This window comes from Crocodylus siamensis, chromosome 4, assembly GCF_052110815.1.
Source record: "Crocodylus siamensis isolate JL-2025a chromosome 4, ASM5211081v1, whole genome shotgun sequence".
NCBI lineage: Eukaryota > Metazoa > Chordata > Crocodylia > Crocodylidae > Crocodylus > Crocodylus siamensis.
The window spans coordinates 70112073-70137256 of record NC_143398.1 but is presented as its reverse complement, the minus strand read 5'-3'; the positions used below and the strand labels follow the sequence as shown (position 1 = coordinate 70137256).

At 41.0% G+C, this 25184-nt stretch overlaps 1 protein-coding gene across 1 annotated transcript in view; it reads right to left on the bottom strand.

The window, feature by feature from the left end:
- The window catches only part of TRHDE (thyrotropin releasing hormone degrading enzyme), a 321603-nt gene that overhangs the window by 54491 nt on the left and 241928 nt on the right, over positions 1-25184 (bottom strand). The window contains 2 exon segments of the mRNA XM_090042544.1: positions 21209-21264; positions 21365-21498. Coding sequence (XP_089898670.1) covers positions 21209-21264; positions 21365-21498 — 190 coding nt within the window.

Sequence of the window (25184 nt, the reverse complement as noted above, 5' to 3'; positions counted from 1 at the left end):
CCCCTGCTACCTAGAGGTATGTAGAAAAACATTTAAAGCTGTGTCAATGTCTGAATCTCTGAATCTTTCCAAATCGATTTGGAGGGCTCTGATTCAATTCTAAGAGATTAAAGGGTCTCCTGATCTGATTCGGATTCAGAGATTCGGCCGCTGAATCAGGCTGAATCTCCACTGAATCGAATCAGGAACCAAAGCTTCAAACAGCCCTAGTATTTACACAAATCTAATACACTAAAAATTTCCGAATACATTAAACTGGTTTTGCATCTCAAATGCGTTTTGAGTTATGTACCTTTTCTTTGACATCCTAAATCACACAGAAAGAGCAGAATGCAAGCATGTTGTACAGTCTCTGAGACACAGCAAAGGTACACTTATGCCATTTGATACATTTACTCTAACACTGCTGAACGCTACATAATTGTTCTTGCTTATCTGTGTATATGAGAGCCGTGCTGTCAGGCATTCTTTCATCACTTATTAGGTGAAGTCAAGTGCAAACAAAGAACTTTTCCATTGTGTTTAAACAGGGCAAGATTTGGGATCATCTTTATCTCCTCTGTTAGTGAGTTCTCCAGCAGAAATCCTCTGGCAACTCAAACAAGGACAATGTCAGAGTGGCAGCATGATGTGCCCGACAACCTGTTTAACTTATCAGGCAACCTTTCTGCAGAATGGACCAGTGGGGATTGCATGATGAATAAAGCCATAGCAGTCTACAGGCTACTTCTGAAAATGCAAAATGTATTGGATGAAAATTGCTAGCCCTGTATCTAACAGGAAAGGGCAGTATATAGTTTGATGGCAAATATTTTGGTTTGATTATATTATAAGGCAGTCTTGGATTAGAAATACATCTAAACCAAAATATAAGAATAAGTACATTGACAGGGAGAAGATGCACCCATTTTCCAATGATGACAGAGCAAGGCATGTTGCTTCTAAGGGATCTTTCAGTGGCTTTTTGCATAATAGTGTCATGAACATCAGCTCTTAAATGAGACACTCTCTTGCCTGTACTGAAGAAAGCACTCTGGTAGGCCTTGATACCAAGGGAAGAAGCAATGAATAAGAAAAGAGAATATTAAAAATGGTAATGAAATATCCTTCACAAAGAATTCCCACTAAAAATCCAATGCATATCAAAATTAATCTTTAAATTACTGAATATGTAATCTTTAAATTACATGAGCTTTTAATGACTCAGATAAAGACAGCAGATCTAGATTATGCTATGAAACATCAGTGTGTTATTCAGCTGTATTCTGACCTTGGTTTGTTCTTTACACTGAGCCACTGAACTCATGGACAGATCCCAACACATTCATTTTCCCCTTAGGGACAAAGTACCAAATGGTAGTGTAATTGCCAAGGGAAAATTATTACACCGTTCTGAATTATTTCTATCATAAATCCAGGACCAGTCAAACAGACTCTGTCACAAAAACGACAGGGTTGCAGTACAGTGATGAGAATCCCACATACAAGTATACCATAAATCCCTAAGCCCCACCACCCACCAAAGTCATTTTGAGTAATGTGTTTAAATCAAAATTAGAAAATCCAAGCTGGCAGCAAACTGGTCGACATTGTTGAAACAATGGAAATGAGGTGATTTACTTGCCACTGGTTTAAAACTCATCCTGGGTTGTCTGTTTCATATGAAATGTGCAGAACGTGACTAGCTTTCAGTCAGGAAAAAATCTTGTGAGGAGGAAAAAAGGAAAAAAAAAAGAAAAGAAAAGTAGCTCTTTTTAATGTAGTTGTGCAACACAGATTGTTTCTGTTTCCGGTTCTGTTTTTGTGCTCTGCCTCACAAGGGAACAGACAATATTCAACAGTTCATTACAAAAAAACCCACTTAAAAAGGGTTTTGTTTCTCATTCATTGGCTCATTTAGGACAAAACAGTGAGGATCACAGTAAATTACATATTAACCTTGGTTTATTATGCACAATTTAAATATAAATATTATTTGACTATCTAATCCTATTTTTCCTTCCCTGCTTCAAGAAGAACACTTATCCCTGCTGGTAACCTCAGAAGGTATTTGACTGCTGTTTTCTGTCATGTGCCCTCCTGGAAGTAGCAGTGGTGAGGTACCAACAGAAATTTTGAATAATGAAGGGAGGAAAAAAAGATCCTTAGCAGCAAGGACACACAAGCGGCTCGAAGATCATCTCCAAGAGCCTATGACAGGTACCCCTGACTTCTGAAAGTCTGAGAGGCTAGAGACAAAAAAGATGAAATACAAGAGATCCAAAATCCAGTAAAAAAAAAAACAAAGAAAGAAAGCAAAGCAAAGACTGGAACAAGCATTGCTAACCTCTCTCAAACATGCACAGAAAGCTTCTTGGCAATGATAGAAAATTCATCCCTCAAGGGATCTCCCCATCTGAAGAGTCAAGAACAAATACAAGTTTCAAAAGCTGATCTGCCTAGTTCTCCCTATGTGGGCTGACTTTGGTCCTTTTAGGACATAAGAGTGCTTGTTTGGCTGTATCCAAATGAGTTGATCTATAACAATTTACACCAGATGTGAATTTTGCTCCTATGTGATTTGAGTCCTGGAATGCAGTACTTCTCTTTAATGAATGCAACACTATCATTTGGCTTGTAAGCCAACTTCAGCTGCTAAATTTAAATTAACATTGCATATCTGCAGCCTCAAAGAAATGAAACAGGCATGTTCTATGATGGTTATGAATCAGGCTTTCTTAATATTATGTTTTCTTACATGAAAAATAGTCGAGGGCTCTTCAAGCGATGTTCAGTTCTACACAAGGGCATCTGAAGTATCATACATGGAATAGTTTAAATTGAATGCAATTAGTAGGGAACACCACGCGTCTTAAATTATCTTGCGCAGCTTTATAGTTACTACCTAAGCAAAAGCTGATGTTAATTTGAATTAATCACTTACCTTTGTTGGAGAACCCCCCCCCCTTCAAATTAACTAAGCTAGTTTTTTCCCCTCCCCTATCACAAAAAGAAAGTGAAAAAGGAATCAGCTTCTGCTTCCTTGCTAAAATTTTGGTAAATATAATAATTTATATCATATCAGTGTCCATTATCATGAACCCCTGATATTTCAAGTTAATCACTTACTTACATTTATTAAAGAAACATGAATATTAATTTATTTCAAGGAATAACGGTGATTCTAGATGGCTCAATTATTTAAAGTGTTCTTCAAAATGGGTTTGGGGGTGAGGTTTGGAGTGGGTTAGAATTTAGGGTCATTCCACTCTTAACTGACTCATATATAGCTATGTAACTGCTGTTTTAGGTGCTTAGCCACCGTCTGCAATTCAGCATTGCCTGTGACAGTCCATTGATCGTGCCCAATACTGCTGTGCTGTAGCCAAGCAGGTATGCATGCCAGTTTGAGAAAGTCCAGAAATTTTAGTCAAACAAAAACCATGACCAGCAGGAATAAGATGCTGGAGGAAAAGGACAATAACCTTTCCGTTTTTAACCTAATAAGCTAGTGGCTAGGGGACTTGCCTCTGGAGTAGGGGACCCAGTGTCTATGCCCCTGTTGCCCAAGGGGAATTGAAACAACATATACTGCTTTTCAGCAAAGTGTTTTGACTACCAAGCCACCGGCCAGACATTGCCCAGACCCCTCTCTCTCGAAACTGGTCCACTGCACCTTACATCTGATATTCACTGGATAAACAGCCTTGGGAAAGTTCTTTTTCCATTGGGACCTAGCGTCCCTTCATTCCAGAGCAGCAACCATACGACTGAGCCACACACCCTCTAGCTTGTAAGTTTCCTCCCGATCTTATGCATCTCCCTCTCTTGGCTGCCAAGTCGGCTATTTTCCATGCTGCAGCTGTAGCTTCATGGTCAGAGCACTCAAGCAAGTGAAGCAGGTTTAGACAATCAAACTCTCTAGGTAAGTGCCCTGGTCACTAGGCTGTTGGTTTGAGGCATGCAGACTGGTTGTTTGGGTGGTATCTGGGAGCTGACACTGTTGATATACACACTCCTGGAGTCTGTATGTTTTGGAAGGCCGGTGCTAGCAAGCTGTTTTTCAGATCCCAAAGGCGACACAGAAAACACAACTTGCATACATGTTCAGTGGTGAAAGCTCAGAAAGGTTTGTTGTTGGACAGCACAGCAGTTGGTCTGATTAACAATAGTTTCACAGTTTCTAGGGTCAGGAGGGACCTGAACAGATCATCAAGTCTGACCCCCTGCCCTGGGCAGGAACAAGTGCTGGGATCATAATACCCCAGCCAGATATCTATCCAACCTCCTCTTGAAGACCCCCCAAGGTAGGGAGAGCATCACCTCGCTTGGGAGTCCATTCCAGAGCCTAACCGTAAAGTAATGCCTCCTGGTATCAAGCCTGAACCTGCTCTCAATCACTTTGTGGCTGTTACTTCTTGTTATCCCAGGTGGTGCCCAGGGGGAACAGAGCTTTATCTATTTTCCGCTGGTCCCCCCGGTGAGTTTATAGACGGCCACCAGATCCCCTCAGTCTTCTCTTGTAGAGGCTGAATAGATCCTAGAAACTATGAAACAATCAGTCCAACTTAGTACAGCTTGTCCTTGAAAGGTAGACACACCATACATTATTCATACGCCCCTAGGTCTTTGCAAGGGGCAGGTCTTCAAACACCTGTATTTATACTTCCAGCCCCCCTCCTTCCCCAATCTCATGCCACCTCTTATGTCTCTCTGTTAATGTTCATCTGTACTTATGTCATTTGCCAAGGTTATGCATCTGTACTTGTTATCTCTGTTTCATTAGTAAGTTTTAACTTTTACATTTGTTCTTGAGCTTTTCTGACTGCTGTTTTTGTATTTCCCTCAGTGTCTTTATGGTCAATAGAGCATTTTTTTTTTTTTCTTACTGGGCCACTGTAATATGGAACCTGTACCTCTATTATGTATAAAGATTTCTTTAAGGATCCAGCCCAGGGTGAAGGTCAGGCCTTGCCCAGGGTGCTTATAGGAGGCCTGACAAGAGAAGCTCTGCCAGTGGAAATACTGGTCAGCTGCACTGCCATGGGCAAGTAATCCCTGAAGGCAAGCCAGGCCCAAGAGGCTGCTGTGCAGGTAAGCCAGACCTAAGATAGACAGACTGCTGTGTGGGTGAGCCAGACCTGAAAGACTGCTGGGCAGAGAGAAAATATTAGTCACTCCTCTCTCCAACCGAGCTGAGAGCCTGTAACCATTGGAAGAACAAGATGCGACAGGTGAGATCACATGCTTTCAGATGGTTGGGAAACCAAGCCAAGTTCCTCTCTGCTACAGGGCAGTAGTATGCCCAAAAGCTACAGCCCCACGACCATCACAGTCATCTAGGAGTCAGAAGGCCCCATACTGTTTTTTTAGCACTGTAACTTGCTATAACTTAGCATAACTATGGCCTAGCACAACTGGAGCCAACACAGGCTATTGGGCTAAAAGGTGGGAAAATCATTGTCATCCTCTTCCTCCATTTTACTTCCAGTAGGAATATGTGCCGGGCAATTCTAAACTGTTTATAAATGCTAAAAACTGCAGTTATGCAGCTATGTATATGACTTAATGATGCAGAGTAAAACAGGATTTAGCCGCTTATCTCTTAGTCTGTTGATGTTCTATATATTTCAGCAGCATGTGTTCAAAAAAAGTTCGGAATGACTTAGAATTATTTTGTTTTTGTAGGTATGTCATGCATTATCTGTCTCTCCTGGTGTAATGTATATGGCTTTGGTAAAAGAAAGCCAACATCTGACTGGGCAATAAGATAATCGGAGTTTAAATATGAGAGACCTTCCTACTGAATGACAGTATACAAAAATGATCCTGAAAAGATGTAATGAAAATTACTCATGCATAAAAATAGCTGCAGGATTGGGCTTCATATCTGCAAATGCATCCTTGTATGTATGCACATATCTGGTCACTGGCATGATAATATTATTCTCATAATACCCTGGGAATCAGGAAGTATTATTTCCTCCAAATTACATGTGGAAAATGAAGGCACAGATGTTTGTGCTTTTTTTTCTGTTTTTTTTAAGTGACTTGACTAAGGAAGAACCAAGAACTGAATCCAGGGTTCACAAATCTCTCTCCAGCACCCTAAACATAAGATAGTGCTTCCTCTTCGTTCATTTGTGGCAAGTGAAAAGATCTGTTCCAAAAGCCACATAAAAATGAACCAAATGCATTTGACTTTCATTCCAAACTGTTGTCTGTAAATGAAAGCCAGCAAAGCAACCCCCTGTTGTATTTTACATGAGCCACAGTGAAATCCTAACCTGCAGTTTTAAAAATTGTCATGTAAAATTGAAAACGCAAACTCTAAAATCAGAAAACAGAATCTGCACAGGTAGTTTGAAAGTTCACCTCACAGTTTAGAAGTTCAGAGTGCATGTTCTGGCAAGTAATCAAACATATTCATGTCAGATTACTACTCAATCCCATTTTAGACAGCAGCAATTATATAGAGAGATCAGAGGAACAGGAGGATGGTGGGGGATCATTTGCGAGGGGCTCTCTTATTTTTCCTTCTCTGCCTGCTTCACTTAAAATACCAGATTAATATTCTCCTTACTGATATAAGCACAATTCTCTTCCATTTTTGTTAATGCTTGTGAGATAATAGCTGAAGATGGCTCATCCCCATGTTATCACATTGGAGTTCATGGCTTCTGAACTTTAATGTGGATGCATCTATCACAAGCCAACTTCAAGGGCTAAACAAAACCATAAGGTGGCAAAACTGGGGCTAATCAAAATTTTCTACTATCTTGAACACATGATGGCATTTTCCTGGTCCAATCTACTTTGGCTTGTTGCTAAGTATATAATTAGTACAGTATATGGGATGAAAGTATTCTTGCCAGCATGAATCAGTAGTCCAAAGCACAGGTGAAGAATTACATTTTGTGGTGGTAGTAAATTAAAAGCATCATTCACTTCTATGAGAAATATAAATACTCTAGCAAGATTAATCCAATGAACTAAGTATTCTGGAGCAGGCTCGAAGAATTTTTTATTAGGGTAAAATTACATGTTATACCTAGACGACACTAAATCTGTGGAGTGTTAAACAGTGTTAAAGTTAGAATGCTCTGAGTAGTCACATGTTAAGGGTTAATACTGTTTCTTGCCTCCACAACTCTGACTTGCCACTGGAGGGCTCATGAGCAGGGGTGTGGCTAAGAGTCAGGACACTTAGCTAAGTACAGACAGTGAAAAAGCCCAAGGCTGAATAGATTCAATCTTTGCAGGTTAGACTAAAGTGCATAGATGGAACTGATAAGCAAGTGAACAGGCATTCTCTTTTCATTCCAGAAATGCAGCCACATGCCTGCAGCAGCCCAGGCCAGAAACTGGGGGCACTAGAACACCCCTCCCTGCTTACCTGGAGCAGACAGCTTGGGCCAAGGCTAGCCTGTCCACCCTGTGATGGGGAGTTCACAGAGGGAGGTGTAAAGCATCCTGGGATATTGGGAGACTGTGAGTTAACTTGAATCTCAAGGGGATCTGGGACAGAAGTTCAATAAACCAATTTAACCTAAATCAGTTAAGTCTGATGCTATATCCATCCAGGTTTGTCTTAAGCTGGTTTGGCCATTTTGAAAGTAGTTTCTGTGCACTGAACTTCTGCTGCATTACAGATTTGAACCAGTTTCCAATCACACCAGTTTATGTGTAATTTCTGTCCCTAGCCCTAGACTTTATCCCTGCCCTGGATGGGGTCCTGGGAGTTATGCACCTGGGATGCTGGAGGCTTCCAAAATGTTTGTTTTATCTCTGTGGAGGAAACTGAAATAACCCAAAAATGAGCTAGGTAGCACAGGCCAGGGTTAACCCTGAGACGCTCAGCGTGCACTAAGGACAAGTTAACAAACTTTAACATGTAGACACTTGTGTTTTCAGTGATGCTAGTAGAGATGATCTAAGTGTAACATGTAACTTTGCACTTATTCTTTGGAACATTTTCTAGTAGTTGAAGGACCGTATCCAAATTCCTTACATGTTTGGGGGGAAAGAGGTTTGCTGAATTCTGGTAGCAGGGCTTCCCTGCAATATATTGTAAATTTTGGGTCACTGCCCACTAGCCCATGATAATAACAGATTTAATGCTGACACAGTAACAAAGCAGGGCAAAGGTTTTGATTTGCCATTTGTCCCATGATGTTTTGATTTTTCTTATATGACTATAAAGATCTATGAATTGAAACAACTGCCTCCAAGTAGGATGGAGATGAAGGTTTCAGTAAGCATAAAGAATATTAGGTTGTGGACACATGTACATTTGGAGCCATTTTAAAAGCGAAGTGGGGACTTTTACTCCAAATCATGCATCAGATGCTATAACAGGGATGGGCAAAGTCTGGCCCACAGGCTGGATCTGGCAAGCAGTGGACTCCATTTCCCAGCCACCCCTGCCTACATGGCCGGGGCCGGTCTCCATGGAGACCCCAGCCACAGCTGCACTGTGATAGTGCAAAGCTGGTGCTGCCATGGAGACAAGCCCCAGCCATGCTCCAGGGCATGTGGCAGGACAGGGGGCTGCTCTGGAGCTGCTGGGATCTTGCAGCAGGGGCAGCTTAATCTGGGGCCAGGGCAGAGTCACGATCGGCAGTCTGCATGCTCCAGGGTCACGCTCTTGCAGTGGTGACAGCCTGGTTCAGAACAGAGGCAGAGCCATGATCTGCTGCCTGTGCACCCCTGCCCACAGCATGCAGGCTGAAGATCACAGCTCTGCCCTGGCCCTGACTAAGCTGCTTCTGGTGCAAGATCCCAGTGGCTCCAGAGCAGCCCCCTACCTTGCCCTGCCAACACAGCTGGGGCCAGGCTCCATGGCAACCCTAGCCTTGCACTATCACAGTGCAGCTACAGCAGATCTCCATGGAGACCGGCCCCAGCCATGCAGACAGCTGCCAACCAGCTCTGCCATTTTGCCCACCCCTGTGCTATAATCTAATAGTTATGTGTGAACAAGCTATGGATAGTTTCATAGTAGGTAGGGTCGGAAGGGACCCAAACAGATCCTCAAGTCCAACCCCCTGCCATGGGCAGGAAAGAATGGTGGGGTCAAATGACCCCAGCTAGGTGGCTGTCTAGCCACCTTTTGAAGACCCCCAGGGTAGAAGTGAGCAACACTTCCCTTGGAAGTTGGTTCCAGATCTTAGCCACCCTGACTATGAAGTACTGCCTCCTGATATCTAGCTTGAATCTACTCTTGGTCAACTTATGGTCATTGTTCCTTGTTACTCCCGGTAGTGCTTGGGGGAACAGAGACTCCTCCATAGCCTGCTGGTCCCTCTTGGCCAGTTTGTAGATGGTCACAAGATTCCCTCTCAGCCTTCTCCTGTGGAAGCTGAAGAGGTTCAGGTCCTGTAGCCTCCACTCGTAGGGTTTGCCTTGCTGCCCCCTGATCATGCGAGTGGCCCTCCTCTGGACCCTCTGGATGCTGTCCACAACCCTCCTGAAGTGCAGCACCCAGAACTGGACACAGTACTCCAACTGCGGCCTGACCAGTGTCACATAGAGAGGGAGGATCGTCTCCTTGCACCTGCTCATGATGCATCTGTGGATACATGACAAGATGCGGTTAGCCTTCCTGACTGCATCCCCACATTGGTGGCCCATGTTCATTTTGGAATCAATAATGACACCAAGATCCTTTTCTGCCTCTGTGCTGACTAGAAGGGAGTTCCCCAGCCTGTAGGTATGCTGCTGGTTCTTCCTCCCTAGGTGCATCACCTTGTACTTGTCAGTATTGAATCCCATCCTGTTCTCATCCACCCACCCCTGTAACCTGTCTAGATCTAGTTGCAGCCTGTCCCTCTCCTCCAGCATGCCCACTTTTCCCCACATCTTAGTGTCATACACAGATGTGAACAAGGTGCTTTTCACCCCCTCGTCCAAGTCGCTGATGAAGATGTTGAACAGTGCGGGCCCGAGGACTGAGCCTTGGGTGACCCCACCGACCACATCCCTCCAGGTTGAAAAAGACCCATCCACCACCACTCTCCGGGTATCATCTACATGATGATATAAATGTAGCAAATCCCCTCTGACTTTAACACTGCTTCATCCATGGTTAAAGTTAAAGGAGTTTTGCTATATTGGTATCGCACCACAAGTAATTGTTAAAATGTAACAGCTGATATATGCTCTTTTTCAGCAGATCTCCTTTTGAAATTGCTCCCAATGTAGGTGTGCCCATACCCTTCTCTGACTGCAGAATGGAAAATGGTTGTTTTAAAACCTCCACTAGTCTATACTATCCCCATCACAATTGGCATAGCCAATTCAGAGGATTTAAGCCACGGATTATGGTAAGAAGTCATATTACTATCAGTTGCCACTGTACACAACACAATGAAGTAGAATTGGCATTTATGGGTATATACAAGCATTATATTTAGATACCCTAAGGTTAGGGTGATCTAAATGTCTGTGCAAGAATTCACAGGGCTTGGGTTGTCCTAAAAATGAGAAACCTGACTGAAAGTTAAGTCGTGTCAGAGGTGAATTAACATTAGATCAGCAAAGGGTTAACCTTGTGCTACTTATATCCCTGCTGACCCTGGCTAGGCTATTTTTACCCTCCACGACCACCCCCAAACCAGGCAGCCCCCCATGGATCCAGCAACCCCCTCTACAGACCCACCAGCCCCTTTGCAGCTGCCAACTCCCTCCTGCTCCCACCTCACAGATCCACCAGCCTCCACTGATCCCACCAGCCCCTCCCCTCTACCAACTAATTTACCACAAGCTGCTCATCTTCACCCCAGCAAGCATCCCTACCTGCATGCGTGGATCCTGACTCAGGTTTAGGTGCATTAAACTAAGCTGCCTACACAACTAACCCTGAGCCAAGGCCTGAAAATGCTCGTCTGTACCCTATGTTGAAACCATTTCAACACTGGCTTCTGTTATTAAAATAGCTATACGGTACCATCTATCAAGTGTGGTCCAAGCTATCAGTCAGGGATTAGCAGTCTTTGTTGTGACACAGAGGTACTTATTAAGAAAGAATTTATCAGCATTATGCTCACCTTAGTGCTGAATCCATGAACAAATATTATCAAGGATAATAATGAACATTGAAGCCTAAATGCATAAGGCATTCATTCATGTAGACACAATAATATTTTCTGTGAATGATCAAAACAAGACCAGCAACCCTGGATATAGCTGTTGAAATTTAGAGATGCTTACAAAAATCCTAACTGGGATAGATGAAAACCTCTGCCCAGTCAAACACTTATTATCCTATTAATTTCTAGCTCTGGAATTTTATTAAGGGGTCCTCAAAAACCTGACTTTTCTGGGCATTAGGCTGAACAGGGCTTTAAGTAATATAATCAAGTATAATATGGATCCAATTATCTTGAATATGTTGGGAGACTTCAAACACTGGAATAAATTAAATCTTAATCTCTGGGGGAGGATTAGTGAAATAAAGATGACTGCAACTCCATAGTTTAATTTTGTCATGCTTATGCTTTCACTATATACCTCAGGGAAATATATTTCCAAAACAAGGAGAACAGCATTGGATTTTAGATGGGGGGTTGTCAGCCAAAATTTAAGGATTACTTATACTAATCGTTGAAACTCAGAGTTGAGAAGACTATTTCAGTGGGTGGTTCAGCACTTTGGGTCTTGTAGGGAGCACAGAAGAGCTGCTCGTGTTTGATTACCTCTGTATTTAGATGTGCAACTTCAGGCTCTCATGTTTGAAAATGCTCATCCGGGAGTTGTTCCTCTCTTAACTCACTCAATGGAAGGGACTTCCTGAGCTATCAAATCCTCTGTGCTAATTGTTAATCAAAGGAATTACGCAAATTGACATTTCAACCCCTCACCCACAACTATGATGAACAACACCCAAAACATCAAGAACATCCTATAATATGGTAAAGTAAAAGTAGAAGAGATGAGGGAACTGTCAATGCTTTGCCACTGCCATGATGTGGAAAGCAGTTGGTTAACATATGCTCAGAAGGTCCTTCAGAAAAAAGGGACCATGACACTACAAAGCAAATAAAAATCCCTACAGTCCATGCCAACGAGTATTTCCTTTCTGACCCCAGATCTGGCAATTGGTGGGTTCCTTAGCAGAATAACAAAATCCTTTGCCAAGAAACACAGGGTTTTCTGAGCAAAGGTCACAGAAGATTTCGTATCAGAAATGGGATTAGATCTTTGCCCTCTATCACTTGCTTCATCGAGTCTACCTCAGGTTAACTCTATGTCCGGAAGTGGAGGTTAGCTGCTCAGCAGAGGAGGTGGCTCCATGAAAGAGAGCTTCTGGTGGCCCGGATAGCAGTGCTTCCAAATTTGTTTAAAAAACTGGGGACAACTGGTATCTTCCCCAATCCAGTAACAAGGTTATGTTTTGTTTTGTTTTTTTCCATATACCATATGCCAGCCCTGGGTGGCTGCAAGGAGACGGTAATTTTTAGGGAATAAACAACAAGCAACTCACCTTCTTCAGCCATTAGTATTAATTTACTATTCCAAAGCTGTTTTCACAAAGAAGATTAGATCATTACTTTTCTTAAAAATAAATGAAAGTCAAGTTCTTCCTTTGTATTATTTGTTTCAGTAACAGGACCCTAATTTTACTAAATCAGAAGGGTAAGTGCCTCTGTGCCTAACATTACCCTACTCCAGGATTTTACTTGGGGAAACCCCTTTGAGATAAAGAGAGCAGTAACTGAAAGAGGAAGTGGTGCAAGGATGGCAAGGGAAAGAATCCAGTTTCTAGATGCCTTTAGACCTAAGATTACAGCTCCATGCCATGCCATAGTTTAAGTTAGAATTGACTGCCCCACAAACTGGGGGGCACTGTTTCTCAAAGCCACTGGAATGTGCAGTCTATTAGGGAAGAAAACCAAGGCAGGAAAACAATCTACATTAACATGACTTTTTATTTGCATAAGGACCCTGGGTCTCTGATTTGGGGAAAACCTTAGGAAAAGGGAGGTCTCTTTTTGACTCCAGAACAGACCATTTGAGAAATGAAAGTTAGAAGGTTTATAGAAGGATTTAGAGGACAATAGCTTTTCTGGGTTATTCTTTTGGCTTGTTACAGACCCCCAAATTGGGAAAGGTCAATGTCTGCTGCCTTTGTTAGCCAGCAAGGGCTGACTCGAAAGAGGGGGTAGCTCCCACTTCATGTTATAGTTGGGTATAGGGAAAAAAAGCAAGTACCCAGACACAGAGGAGACTGTGCACTTAGGTTAGTAGGTTTAATCAGTTCTACAAACATTTCCACAGACACCTTACTAATATTATCTTACCCTTGACTGGGTTACATAATAGCCATCTACCCTTCATCCCACCTGAGTTTACCTGGTGAAAGTTCTACCCAAACCTAGTTGGCTCATTTGGCTAGCACCATTAAGGCATACCAGTTTCTGAAACCAGTGGCCTACAGGGGAGCAATTGCTTAGCATAACGTTTGACCACCCTTGAGTCCACAGTCTGAATGACCAGGTACCCATCTATACCTGCATTGATTGAGGAGCAATCTTGGGCATGCATTCAGAGCAAAACTCAAACTCACACATCTAGATCTGCAGATAAACACCTCAAATGTGCTGCTAACAACTCTCTGCCTCTCCCCTTATCCTGAGGTAATTCTAAACATTGCATCCAACTCACTGGTGTCAAAGACATCTGTGTATTCACTTATTTCTAGTACAACCAACTCTATGACAGTCTCAGAACACAAGACTGGATACAGGCTGATTCTCAGCATCAAGAATTGGTTTCCTGAACAAATGACATGTACATGAAGTACCTATCACTTTGACACTATATGTTGGCTAAGGTGAAGGTGAGGTCAAAGGAGTATTGAAAATATGCTAGGCTTTGAGAGAGGAATTGGTAAAAACATCAGAGCCTGAAGGAACAATCAGTTCTTTTGAAGAAGGAAGTTATTCTCCTTCTGCATAGTCACACCTTTGAAATTTTAATTTCACTATTGAAAATCAGATATAATCTAGACTTGACTACTTGATCTGGTATTGCTTTCAGGTGCATATTCACCAGTGGTCACAGACTATAAATGACTTGGACCCTGGGGTGCAGGGGGAATAGGGATGACATGAAGCTCCATTTGTTAGATGCTTGGTCTCTGATACAGTGCTCTGTAAAGAGTCAGAAAATAACAGGATAAGCTAAAGACAAGATTGATGCTCATAAGGGAAGTGGGATGTCTCCTGCTATAACACTATCGACAGGAGCTATATGGATTATCCTTTCCTTAATTTAAGCCTAGATACACTATTCATATAAGTCCTTTTACTTTAATTTGATTTTATCTGTGTACTTTTAATAAAACTTATTACATTACAACCCCTATGGTTTCAGAATGTTTGGAAATTTCATACAGACTATCCCAAAGAGGTGAAACAAGCTTCAACTTCTAATAAGCTGTCATGAAGAAAGAGTGCCTAGAGCTTATTCTGCTCAAGATTCCTGGGCATGGAGTAGAGGAAAATTTCTTATGAAATATGTCACTATCAAGGCTACAATTCTCCAGCTACTTAGGATGTACCTAGGGACTGAACTTGAGAACAAAGTTACCCTAAAAAAAAATCAGCAGAATAGATGAGCTTCTGAAAGAGAGAAGCTATACAAAATGCACAAATTCTTAAATAAGAATTCAGTTCAGATCATTCTGATTAATGTTATGGAAGCAAGAAACTAGAAATGAATATATTTCAACATCTTGGACAAAACTTTGGGAAACTACAGCTACAGAATTAAAATATTTCTTGAAAGTATCAATTCATCTATAACGTTTATGTCCAAAAAAACCATTACATTGGAAGTGCAGGAGTGGACAGTGAGAGAATAATGCCCATTTAGGAGATGTAAAATCACGTACAAACTTAAAAGGAAAATATTCAATTCTCCAAATACAATTATAGAAGTAATTGTGCTCCAGACCTCTGCATAATAAATTATACAAAAAGAGAGAATCTGGTACTTCCTTGACAAACAAAGTGTGGATTAAATTAGCATTAATAACAGCTAGAAATATCAAACTAGGACTTTGGAAAAGTGAATCAAATCTCTCACTTGCAGAATGGACACTACCTTTATCAAGTTCAACAACACACTTGGAAGTATTTTATAAGATGCTGAATAGGATGAGGCATTTTAAATACAAACTCTATTATTTATTGAGGCAGAAATAAAGGAGGTTGTTTACTTTGGAAATGATTTTTAAGAGGACAAGCATAAAATCTGTTCTTTTTCTTATTAAAATTAATAACTATAGTGAGAAATGAAGTACACATTAAAACTAAATTAAAAATAAATATGCATAAATCACCATTTTCATTTCTCTCAGATATAACCATGTTTCAGGGTAGACAAAAATATAAATCTGTGATGTCCATGTGCCAAGAGCAAGAATTGAGAACTCCCCCAACAAAATACTGAATTAAAACCCTTCAAAGACATTGGACATAAACTACTAGTTATGACCACTACATGCTTGACTAATTCACTCGTCTTATGCTTTAGGTTTCTCTCCTTGTACAAACCATTATATAGTGACTCATTATATAGTGACTCAAACATTACACCTGACTTGCAATGTAAACAGTACGGTTTATCAAGTTCAGGTAACGTGGAAACCATAGCAAAGCTCAGTACAAGGAGTGTCTGTGCTGTGTCTGTGCTGAGAGAATGGCTAAACTGGCTTTAAGGTACTTTTACACCCTTGCAATCCTGGGACATTAGGGGATTCCTAAGGGACATCTGTGTTATTCTGACAGTCCTATAGGCCTAAGGGTATGTCTTCGTGACACAGTGCAGCAAATCAGATTCTGTTTATGACAATCTGCCCTGCTGAGTAACTTCTCTCTAGGGCCTGCTGCATGCAGAGCCCAGAATTTCTACAGTACTGTGCCATACAGTTTCTGTAGCTCCTCTGACCCATGGCTCAGAAGACAACCTAGCAGATTTCTTTCACAATGCAGCAGAATTCTTCCCCAGATGAAACTGTGGCTTTTACAATCCCTAGATATGCTGGTAGCCCTTTTATCCCGGCCACTGGGTGTGCAGACACAAGGATCTCCTCAATAATTCTTGTCTAGTGGGATAAAGCAGACCAAACAGCAACTAGGACCAAAGAGCCAAAGTCTTGTTAAAAATGAATATCATGTCTAGTGAGTCAGTGGGAATACATTCATCATATATATAATGGTATTTCATATTCTGTCCTATAAAAATTGATACATAAAGTGAAAAAGTGCATTTCCATGCTTATCTCAAGAAAGACAGCAAGTTTATCTAGCTTCCAACTATGTAGCTTATTACAGTTGGAACAGTGCCTGTAAATCTGTTGCATGGAACTATGCAAGTCTCTCTCAAAACTCAATCTGTCATAAGTAGATTCTTGTGCAAGGCAATATATTTAAGGTAATAATACCGACATAAATCTTGGTAGAGATTTAGAAGAGAAGAGAAAACAAGAAATAGAAATGTAGCAATGGATCTTCTACAGAGGAGCATTTCAATTGTAGTACACCTGTACATACTCTGTACTTTGTTCTGCTGTGCGAAAAACAGCAGCAGCAAAGTTATGTAACTCACTAAAGGAAATATTGTAGCACACAATACTACTACTTAACAACTTGAGAATACATGTTTACCTCGCTTTATGAGGGTTCTTTATGTGTGAATTTGCTTTTATATGATGACTTTTTTTATACCAAAAATTTGCTATATGCAAGGTAAAGTCACTCTTAGGTGATCAGTGTGGTGGAAGCCCAGAGTTGGCTACTTTGTGCAATGCATTGTGGGAGTGATGTTCACTAAAATATAGTCTCCTTTGTGGATCTGTGCTCCTCATTCGTTGCCTGCGACATGTGTTTCTATAGTTGCCATCCCCATTATGGTAACGTTCACCATCACCATGTGCTTGTGTGTATCGTCTGCTGTTGGTGAGTACCAAAATTGTATTGTAAAAGTGGTAGAAATGGGTCTGGGGGTCAGTACAATTGAGGTCTTGGAACGTATCCATATTTGTTACATTGTAAAGTGGGTTCCCTTTATGTGAATTTGAGTTACACACCTTTTTCTAAGAATTCATGTATAATATAAACTGAGGGAAACCTGTACTATAAAGGAATACCTTATTTATGTGACATTTCAGCAATTTTTTTAGATAGACAAAATGTAATAATATCCCAAATTAGATCATGGCCAGGAAGTTAGCATTAAAAACATTATTCTGTGAAAAGCTCTTTGGGAGCTTTAATGACAGCAAGCAGCAGAACCTTGTCTTTACATATCATGAAAAAGATACCTTGGGCCATTAGCTTAGTACCGACTCAGGCTGTGTAGAAACATTCATTTCTAGTGATGGAAAATTTCCACCACTGGAAATGATTCTAGGAGAGGGAGCAGTACAGGTATTCAGACTGCAACACACCCCTGCTCCTTGCATTTTCCCAAGACTAGGGAGATCCCAGGGACTGGAGTAGCGGGGGCAAAGTCCCCAACCTGCTTCTTGCTCTGGGGACTCTGTAGTAAAAAGCCTCAGGTGTTGGCACTAATCCCTCTTGTTCAGGTCCTGGGCACCAGGAGTGGAGTGGACTGAACCCCACAGCAAGCTCCCTTCCCACTCCGCACACCTAGGACTCCAGAGTGAGAAGCATGTGGGTCCCCTACCCTATAGAGGGCTTCCCCTGCCCCAGTTCCTGGCCCTACAGGCTTTAAAATACCGCATGAACTGCCAGCTGGGCAAGCTGGAAACTGGGTTGGGGAAAGTCTCCTTGAGCTTGCTGCTATGCAATCCCAACTTCTTCTTGCCACCCATGCTGCCCAGCTAGGTAGCAGAGGTGGTAATTTAAAAGCTGGCAGGGCCAGGAAATGGGCTTAGGAAACACCTTCTCAAGCCCACTTCCCAGCTCTTCCAGCCTCCCCTGTCCATGATGCCCAACTGGGTGGTAGAGATGATATAAAAGCTGGCAAGGCCAGGAAGCATTCTCACTGAGTGAGAAGCAGACAGGGGATTGTGATGCTCCCTGTACTTTGCGCCACTGCCCAGGAGTCAAGTGGAAAGGGTGGTGGGCAAAGCCCCCTGCCTATTTCTTAGTCCAGGGACTCCAGTGTCCAAAAAGCCAGCTAGAAGCAGCTCATGGTTGCTTGTCCCTCCTCTCCCAATATACAGGAGGTACTGGAGCTGCTGCTCCCTGTACCTTTTACTGACTTGGGTGACTCCGATGTCAGAAAGGCATGGAAGCCTTTCCCCACAGCTCCACCCCTCCTAGTCCCTGAGAGAAGTTAAGCTAGGCAAAAGTTTACAATGTTTATTCTCCTGAGAGAGATGCTCCGTGAACTGACTTCTGTTGAAGTTGATTAGAGTTGGATTACAGTTGGCTTATTTTTCTCTCAGAGCCATCGCTTTTGGTTTGGGAGAAAGAGTGTGAATGTTATTACATCTTTGGTTCCTACAGAGAGAATAGTGACTCTCCCAGTAGCAAATGAACATCCGTATGTGGCCTCAGAGAGAAAATACCTACCTATCAGATCAAGAATACAGCTTCTTACAATGCACAAGATTTTCACTTATATCCCACCTGGGTTGACATTGTTTAGATTATGGGAACTGAAGAGAACCAGAGACTGGTACCAGAAGGCATCAGATCACTTTATCAGCAAAGTAAAGCAATGACCAGACTATAATTTATGCTGTACAAAATACATATGAAGTTGTACTTTGAAGAGTCAACATATTAGTTCATTATATAGAATTCTGCTGACTATGCAGTATGTTCAGGTGAAATCTTGATCCTACTGGAGTTAAGGGTTTTGTCACTAACTTCAATAGGACTAAGATTGCTCCTCAGATGATCAATGTACCTAGTTCTGTACAGTATAAATGGGAAAAGTCTGCAAACAGAGTATTAAAAGCCTCTTCTTGGCTTGGGTAAGCAACACTTCTCATCCCTTCTCCTATTTAACTGGTGCAGTGACAGCTGCCCTTCCCATTTCAGTCTACATAAACTATTGGTTACAAAGATTTCCTACCCATCCCCCACAACTATAGGGTGACAGTACTTCAGAAGAACCTTAGAATAACAGAATGATAGAAATGTTGGGCTGGAAAGACCTAAGAAGACCATCTAGTCCACCCCCGCAACTTAAGAAGCATTCACCCTGATTAAAACGTCCCAGAGAAGTGTTAGTCTAAACTCCCAAGGACAGAGATTCCACAACTTCTCTAGGTAGCTGTTTCGATGCTTGACCATCCTCCTAGTCAGAAAGTTCTTCTTAATATCCAACATTAATTTCCTCTTGTTGCAAATCAAAATGATTACTCCTTACACTGTTCCCTGTGGCTACAAAAAAAAAGTCTATCACTGTTTGTTTTATAACTACTCTTCAGGTATTAGAAGACTGTTATCAAATTTTCCTACCAGTCTTTTCTCCAGACTAAATAATCCCAGCTCTTTAAACTGTCTTCATAAATCATGTTTCCTAAACATCCTAAACATTTTAGCTGTTCTTCACTGGATTCTTAATTTGTCCACATCTCTTTTGAAGTGCGTACTCAATACTGGACACTACACCAGGTCAGACTCATTAGCAGAACTGCTAATAGAGCAGAATCACTTCCCTTGACTTGCAAGCACATTCCTGTTAATCCAATATCCTTTTGTCTTTTATTTTGGCAACAAGAGCACAGTTGTGCAAGGAGTAATCACAGTTTCATTCCTTATGACAAAAGAAGGCTGGAGAGGAGTGTGTAAGGGAAGGCAGGTTGCCCCCTTCCATTCTTTCAAAAGCCGTAGCTGGGGCAACTCTGACTTCCACTATTTTGGTGACAGTGGATGTGCCTACATATGTGTTTAGATCTGGTGTAGAATAATTAGATGCCCAGGAAAGCGTTACCATCTACGCATACGATGGTATTAAGTTGCTGTAAATTAATTAATACCGCCTTACAATTGTACTGTTGGGGACAGTACTATCTGACAGTGGAGTAATTAACTGCAATTAAACACACACCTAGATGCTGACTTTCAGCACCCTTGTACCCCTGGCAGATGCAACATCACCTAGGCCTAAAGCTGACCCCCCACATGCCGTCTGCCAGCCTGGACCTGATATGCCTTGGCTCAAATTGCTGCCATCCCAGGTACATGTGTAGATGCTACACCTAAGAGTAGTTTACTCTTACTCACACTGCTCCAGAGTTTACTGCTTTGCATTAATTACATGTGTAGATACACCTACTGTGACTGCCTGACTGTAGGCCATCTCATCTCTGAGGCCGTGCTCCTCTGCATGATCACCTAGCACAGTCCGAAGATTAAACCCCAAATCTACCCATAAACATGTTAACTTATAGAGCTATCAATAATCTCAATTACTCTTTTCACATAATCTCCTTGAACAATATTTTGAGATCAGGAATGTTCAAAGACCTTAAGAATCCCAAAGTCTGAGATGTTCCAGTTCTAACACTGCTCTTTACTCCAGATGTCCAGTCTGATCTTAGAACTGGAAAAATTCCCTTGCCTGAAGTTGTGAGGAAGTAATTATTTAACCAGGACTGTAATATCTAATTACATGGCTATGAAAACAATAAAAAGGTGGTACAATGCTATACACATTCTGATACTGTTCAGTAGGACTGCAGCCTTTCATACAGGCTTAACACTGCCACATAGAACAATTTCTTTATGATGGATGTCCAAAAAATGTTCCATGACAGATTACCAAATATATATATTTATATATATGAAAATGATATAACAGTACATGTCAGAGCAACCTCCTCTTCCTCCCTCCCACCCCAAAAAAAACAACCACCAAACAAACCCTGACGCTAGAAGGTGTTTTCCGTCACAAATTAAATACAGCACAAGGGTCATTTTTTAAAAAAGCTAGTTCATTAGAGAAATAGGGAAGAGATTATTTATCTCCAAAGTGTTAAATTGAACTTGCTGCAAAATTGATCAGGCCTATCCATACTCGGAAATACCCTACGGCAATTATTGATCAAGAATGGTCAGAGTGCTGTGGTTCTTACACTCAGTACTGAGAGAGAGAGCAAGAAAGAGTGGGAGGAAAGGAGGAAGGAATTAAAGTCACTTTAAAATATTTAACTTCAAAATACACACATCCATTGCATAAATGAATGCAGGGACTGTTACAGGACTGTATATTAGCTTACATTATCTACAGGAAAACATACCTGGCTAAATTGAATGCATCATCGATCAAACCTGCCCGATTACTGACTGAGATAATCTGTAAGGAGCAATCAGAAAAATGGAACTATTTAGGATGATAAAAGCAGCCTAGGCTCACACATCAAAAGCAGATTTTAAGGATGACACCAAGAGCTTACCTTGTGGTTCCTCATCAGTTGGTTAATTAACAGCCTCCAATTCCTAATGTCATAGTTAACCCTGAAGTAGCCAGTTTGATTGATGTTACCCATCAACCAGCTTGCCTCATCTAAGGCAGGAATTCTGTGGTATTCTGGAAACAAAGAACAGTATATGGGGGGGCAATTAAATATTTTTAAAAATATATTCAAAAGGAACTTAACAGTCTAAAAATACATCTTTTCCTTATTTATTATTTATAAAAGACATTATTACAACATTTAAAAGAATAAACAGAACACTAATAAGACAGTTAGTCCTTTAAGATCATAATAACTCTCAATATTTGAGTTCTACCTGAAGTAATGTAAAGGGGTACTCAATGCTGGACGCTGATTTAGCCAGTTGACCTCGCAGATAGATCCCTGCCCGTGAGGATCCTGTTACAGGTTAGGGGCCTAGAAGATGCATTTTCTCAGTGTATTCTTAACTAGAAGTCAATTACCCTTTGAAGATTTGAGGTCTGATTTTGTTCTCACTAGCTCAGTTTTATTAAAGTACAACTCCACCAATTTCAATGGAGTCACCTGTGAGAGAAGAATCAAACTCTTGGTTTATAAATAACCCTTAAATTACTGTGGGCCTAATCAATGGAAGTAGTATTAGGTCCTTTGTAACCAAGTTTCTAAGTGAAAGTGTTTTCACTAGTATAGTTTGTGGCTGCTTGCGTCTGACAGGCTCTCCTTTTGATGATTTAAACCAATTAATCTTATACCAATTAACCTGTTTTTTCCCCTTTCAATAATGATTTAGTACATGATTCTGCAAACATTTCTACATGCGCTTAACACTTGCTTTTTACAGCATTATTCACATGATTAAAGCTAAACATGTATGTAATCATTTGCAGAGACTCAAAAGCCAGAATTAATTAAACACTACACTTCAAACTTCTTTGACTGCAAGAAATGTAGGATCAGACTCCAAACATCTCATTAAAAGTCCTTTAAATCAGTAATCTTTTCTGATCCAACTAATTATTACTATAAAACTAGGACTTGCTATAAAATCAAAGGTGTTTTTTTTCTCATGTCACATAACAAAGTAGTATAATATAATGTGTTTGCACAGTCCTGATAGAAGCCACAGCCTAACATTTGTTTTCCTTGTCATCCATTTTAAAAATAAATGCTACATTCAAACTTCTTACGGACACAGCTTCAACAGGTAACTAACCAGTATGCCTAAACTGCATGAAACTAATGAAAATATGTGGCAAACACATTAAAGCGGTCTAACACTTCACATATGCCACCTAATTCTAGACATTTTGCTATGCCAAGTCGTTAACCTGTTTTTTACAAATGTATTGGGGTTTTTTGTAAAGTAATAAATGAGTAAAGCTACAAATGAAAGTAACACTTCCATCATAACACTAATTTTACTAACACAGAATAAAATACACAAAAATAATCATTATTTTAGGATGTAACAATAGAGAATGTCGCAAGGCCTCAATTCTAAAAACATGTAAGCACCCACATATTTTTATACACATGTAGTTTCCTTATACATAGAAGTTGAATGTATGCAGGAACAACACAACTTTTGCACTACGAGAAATATATTGATGTTAAAATATTTTTAAAAGGACAAGGCTTCTTTGTGATACATTTTATTGGACCAACTGTATAGTTGGGAAAGCTGCTGGACAAGCTTTTGGGAATCAGTTGCCCTTCCTCCAGTCAAGAAGAAGCCTTGCCTCTAGGACATATCCTGGACCATCCCAGCTACAACTCTAACCCTACTACAGTCTTTTCAAAATATTTTTCTGAAGCTGAAAAAAACAGGAGTAACTCAATTGTTGCTTAGAATTATTTGAGTACCTGTATACGTCAACATGTGCCAGTTTTAATTAAGCAGTTTAGTGAAACAGGTTAATCTAAACTGGTGAAAATAAATGTGGAAATTTATATTTTGGTTTAAAATTAGTTACATTGGTTTGACTTGTTCCTCTAAATTTATCCACCAGATTTAAATTGACTTAAGACTGTCTACGCACAAAGTTGTGTCAACATAAATGAATCAGTTTTAAAAAAAAAAACACCTTTAGGTAAACTAATGAAACTCTGCATTTAAACCAGGTCTTGCAGAAATATAGATTAAATATTAAATCAAATGCAGACTTCAGCTCAATGTTGTGACTCAACTCCCAGGCAAATTGTCACACTGTGGAAGCCTCAGCCTGACTTAGACACATAGGAGAGTAAGTAACTAAGAATGGGATACACAGAGCCAATTAAACTAATCAGGAAGCTGCCTAAGGTAGCTGATAAGAAATGCCAAAGAATGAGGGATGGCCTTAATCCTGCCCCTCAAAGGTAATTAGCTGCCAAATCTGGGATGGAGAGACATGCCTCCTTGAATTTAGGATTAATCAACTGAGGTGCTCACCTTATATCTAGCAGTCTGGTGGGAACACTTATTTGGATCGTGGGAGTTCTTTCCCAGTTCAACTTGCCTTCTGCCTGCTTTACAAAATGGACCTGAAAGCAGGTCTTATACACTTCTGACTCGAGCACTCTGACCATGAGCCTATATAGGATTCTGGGGAAATTCTCTTGGTCTTTGCTATTGAAACTGTTCCATTTTGTGTAATTACCTAAATATTCATTGGACCAGAATAAGGATGATTCACTGGTATTTGAATTAGGGCATTTATGTGGGAAATCTAGGTCCTATCCTGTATGTCTTGTAGTCCAGTGTTTAGTGAACTCATTGGGAAGATTAGAGACCTGGTTTCAGATGCCTTCTCTTAAATCAGGCAGATGAGTGCTCTAAACATTAAGGTACAAATGGTGTACCACTTCTGCTGTGCAATGATTTTTGCAAGACCTAAACCTTTAGAGAAGTTCTCATCATGTCTACCAGGCCAGGGCAAGACAGATGGCAAGACAGCTTAGCAGAACGTAGGCAATAAGCTGTTTGGTACTGTCAAAAAGAGACTGGCTCTCTATGCACATCTATGGAACTCTATGGTAGAAACAGAGGCACCCTGGGAATTTAAGCCTTTCCATACATAGTTAAGTGTCTGCTGAGCAGGGCAGGGCAGCAGGGGAAAGAGGGGTTTGTTGGGATTTAAATTTGGGACTTAGCTGTCTAAAGGGCAGTTAGGTCCCTTTGTAGAAGTAGCCCTGACTCCGAATACTTGGTAATATAAGGAGGGACAAATCCTGACAGCTGTAGACTGAATGGTCATTTGTACATATGATTGCACCGCAGTGCCGGGTGCACCGCAGTGCCGGGTGCTTTTAAAAGTGCCCGGCACTGCGGCACTTACATTTGCATAAACGGCAAAATATGCATCAGTACTGAGAAAATGGTAGCAGCGTGCTTTTCAACTAAAACATCTCAAAGCTGTTTTAGTTTAAAAGCGCACTGCCACCATTTTCCCCAGCGCTGACGCGCATTTTGCCATTTATACAAATGTATGTGATGCAGCGCCGAAGGAGTCAGCTTGCATGCAGAGCAGACTCAATCTACGCCAGATGACATGCTGGATCTCTGGTGCATTGGAGAAGACAAATGTATGTATATAAATGCCCAATCAGAGGGCATATTAACCCATTTCTTCTGTATGTTTCAAGTCTTCTACAAAGGTAGACTGGACCAACCAGGGTTGCCACAAAATGGGATGCAAAGATACTTCGCAGTCTTTCCAGAGTCAAGATCCAGAAAAAATCTTGTCAGGGCAATGAACTAATTGAAATTAGCTCTATACTGGTAACCTGAGATTCAGGACTGTAGGGTGTAGTATTCTCTTCTTTGGACAGGTGGGAC